This window comes from Numida meleagris, unplaced genomic scaffold, assembly GCF_002078875.1.
Source record: "Numida meleagris isolate 19003 breed g44 Domestic line unplaced genomic scaffold, NumMel1.0 unplaced_Scaffold348, whole genome shotgun sequence".
NCBI classification, from domain to species: Eukaryota; Metazoa; Chordata; class Aves; order Galliformes; family Numididae; genus Numida; species Numida meleagris.
This window is the reverse complement of record NW_018364574.1, coordinates 91,385-94,374: the sequence shown is the minus strand read 5'-3', so window position 1 is coordinate 94,374 and position 2,990 is coordinate 91,385. Positions and strand designations below refer to the sequence as shown.

The 2,990-nt window shown below is 68.8% G+C and overlaps 1 protein-coding gene across 1 annotated transcript in view; it reads left to right on the top strand.

The window, feature by feature from the left end:
• The window catches only part of LOC110391320 (zinc transporter ZIP14-like), a gene marked incomplete at its 5' end in the record, with an annotated part of 15,027 nt that extends 13,011 nt beyond the window's left edge, over nt 1-2,016 (top strand). Inside the window, one exon of the mRNA XM_021383143.1 lies at nt 1,886-2,016. Within this exon, the coding sequence (XP_021238818.1) occupies nt 1,886-2,016 (131 nt within the window). The remainder of the gene's footprint in view (nt 1-1,885) is intronic.
• Between the last annotated feature and the right edge of the window lie 974 nt (nt 2,017-2,990).

The window sequence follows — 2,990 nt, the reverse complement described above, 5'->3', positions numbered from 1 at the left end:
GTCACCTGCTATAGCAGCTCCTATTTTTGAAGAAGGAGTTAACGAGGAGAGAAATTCGTTAAGCTGCAAGACTCCGGGCCGGGAGCGGGCTCACGCCACGTGGCCCCATAGGTGGGCACGGCCCCATAGGCGGGCACGGCCCCATAGGTGGGCCTGGGGGTGCCACCCCACCTGTCCTCCCAGCAGGTGCAGGGGATTTCTTTTACCCGGTCACGTGTCGTGTTAATAAACCGTGGCCTCTAACAAAGGGAGAGCGGAGCAGGGTGGCACCGGGGCCCCCCCCGGGCTGGGCTGGCGCTGCCTTCGGGGGCTTCTGTGTCTTTCTGCCTTCAAACTGCAGCCGGGAGCTTTGGGGTCTCGGCGCTGGTGGGGCTGGTTTCCCCGCTGCGCTCGGGGCTGCTCCCGAGCTGTGAGCACGGCTGACACGGGCCGGGGTTATGAATAAATGAAACCCGGGGATAAAAGCTAATTCCGCTCCGCTCGGTGCCTGCAGCGAAGTAGGACGAGGAGCTTGAGCTACGCTTAACCCATATATCCACACCTCCGGAGCCCCGCGGGAACGGGAGCTGTAATTAAGTCGGGAGGAGCGGCGCGTTGCTGATTGCCTTGGCTGGCACTCAGGTGGCTCGCTGCGAGATCCCCGCTTTCGGGGTGCGCTGGGAGCGGCAGCGCTGAGCGGATGGCACTACCCTAAGTTGCTCTCTCCCCATAGCTCTGCCCCACAGCTGCGCCGAGCCGGGGGGGTGCTGCTCCCCTGCATTATGGGAAGCCCAGAGCAGGGCACCGGGCACCTTCTGCAGGTAGACGCGGAGCTGTGCGAGCCGAGCACCCGTGCTTGGTGCACGGCGATGCTTGCAGGTGGACGCCCCTGAGCGCGGCATCCCGCCCGTCTGCGTTCGCATGGCACCCGTGGGAAGGTCTGTGCGAGTGCAGCGTGGCAGCGGGCGCGTGGCCGAGCTGCAGCCGGGCAGAGCAGAGCTCTGAGTGCAACCGGGTGGTGCGGGGGGGCAGCCGGAACCCGGCGATCCTCCTGTTCTCAGCTGCGGGCCCGTGGAGGAGCTCCCTGCGGGGCTCTCTGCCTTGCTCTGAGCGCGGCCGCGGGGCTGGTTCCCATGGGTTAGGCAGGGTCCCCGTGGCTCGGTGGCTGCGTGGGGGCTCGGGCAGGTCCTGGCTGCGGGTGGGAAGCAGCGGCGGTGCTGGCAGCGATGGCTGCGGTGCTGTGATCGCGGCGCCTCGCTTGGTGCTGGCATTTTGGAGCTGGCGAGGGGCGGTTGGTGGGGAACGGCGGCTGTGGGACGGCTCGGGGCGGGGGTGCTGCCGGCGCTGGGTGCGACACGGGGACGGCGCGGGTGCCACCGGGGTCAAGACGCGTGGTGGAAAAAGCCAAGTGGTGCCACGGGGCAGCAACGCGCCTGCACGGGGCTGGGGCTCCGTTGGCCCCAAGAGCAGCACCCATGGGTTGGGCGCTCATCTCCCCAGCTCACGCAGCGCTTCGACTGAAAATGAATCAGAATCCAACGCGGCGCTTCCTCAAACGCCCGGGGGAGCTGGAGCCCTCCGTGTCCCGGTCGTTCCCTCTGGGAGCGGCCCCAGCTGCTCCGGGCTGGAGGTGGGTGGCTGTTTGCTCCCCGCTCCAGGTAGCGGCGTGGGGAAGCCGAACCCCGCTGCGCCCGCCCGGCCCCCGCGGCTCAGCGGCCCCGTGCTGCAGGAACTGCGGGCAGGACGCGAGCCCGGGGAAGTAGGGCAGGGTGCTGGCTTAAAATAGCCACGAGCAGCGAGCTGGAGAAGCTATTTAGGTAAATCCCGGGGTCCCGGTGGGGGCAGAGCCGCCCGCTGATCTAAAGATATTCCCTGGGGACCTGTGTCGGGCCCGGGATTCTTCCAGGCTCGCCCGCGTCTCCAGGTGTTCCCTGGTGGGGCCGCGTGCTCCTGGCTGCGGTGGCTGTGGCGCTGGCCGCTGCTAAGCAAGGGAACGGGCGTGCTGCCTTCCCTGCCTCGCAGCTGGGGCACCGCTAATGAGCTATTAGCGGAGCCCCACCGGCTAACGAGCTATTAGCGGAGCTCCATCAGCTCCCTGGCCCTGCGAGGGCGGGCGGTGGAGAGCTCGGGGGTCCCCGTGTCCCTTTGCTGAGCTCAGTGCACGAGGCTGATCCCGGGGCGCATCTCAGGGCTCTGCCTGCGCTGCCGTGGAGGTGAGGAGCGGAGCCCGCTCTGTGCGCTGCTCGCATCCCCGATGCCGGCATCTGCTCTGCATCCCGCGACGGGACCGTGAGCTCCCGCAATTAGCGCAATTAGCGGCGCTGGAGGCGCTGGCCCTGAGCACCCGTCGGCGGCGCGGGAGGTGCCCTTCTGCTCTCGGCACCGGGGTGGGCAGCTCCGTGCAGCCCTTCTGCTCCCCGCACTCCTCCTCCCGAGCTCTCAGCCCGCCCTGCCCGGCTCCCAGGTGCAGCGACGGCCCCGTCCGTGCCGTGCACCGTGTACCCGAGGGTCAGGAGCAGCTTTCCCTGCCTGCCTCGGAGCACCGGGAGGGTCCTTTCCGTCCCCAGAGCCCCCCCGTGAGCAGCGGGCTGCAGTGCCGCCCATCCAGCCCTTGGGCTTTGCACCCGTGCGGGTGCCGGGGGCTGCACGGGGTGTGTGTGCGCGTGGGGCTCAGCGCCGTGCGGCCCCGATATCTTTGTGCTCTGTGAGCGCTGTGCAGGGAGGGCACCTTCCAGCAGCGTCCCAGCCCCTCGGTGCCTGCGGCGCTGCTCCTTTTCCAGCCCCGAATCGAGCCGTGCCACCCCGTGCGCTCATCCCGGCAGTTCTGCTGGGCGCGACCAAGCCGTGCTCCCCGTGCGGGGGTGGCCTGTCCCCGTCCCCGGCTCATGTGGGGCCGGGAGATGCCTCCGTGCTCCTGGAGCAGCAAACCCAACCCGCGTGGGTTCTGCGTCGGGGCCGTTTTGCGGCAGAGCCGCACGGTGCTGCATTGCTGCGCCGTCCCCTTCCATGCC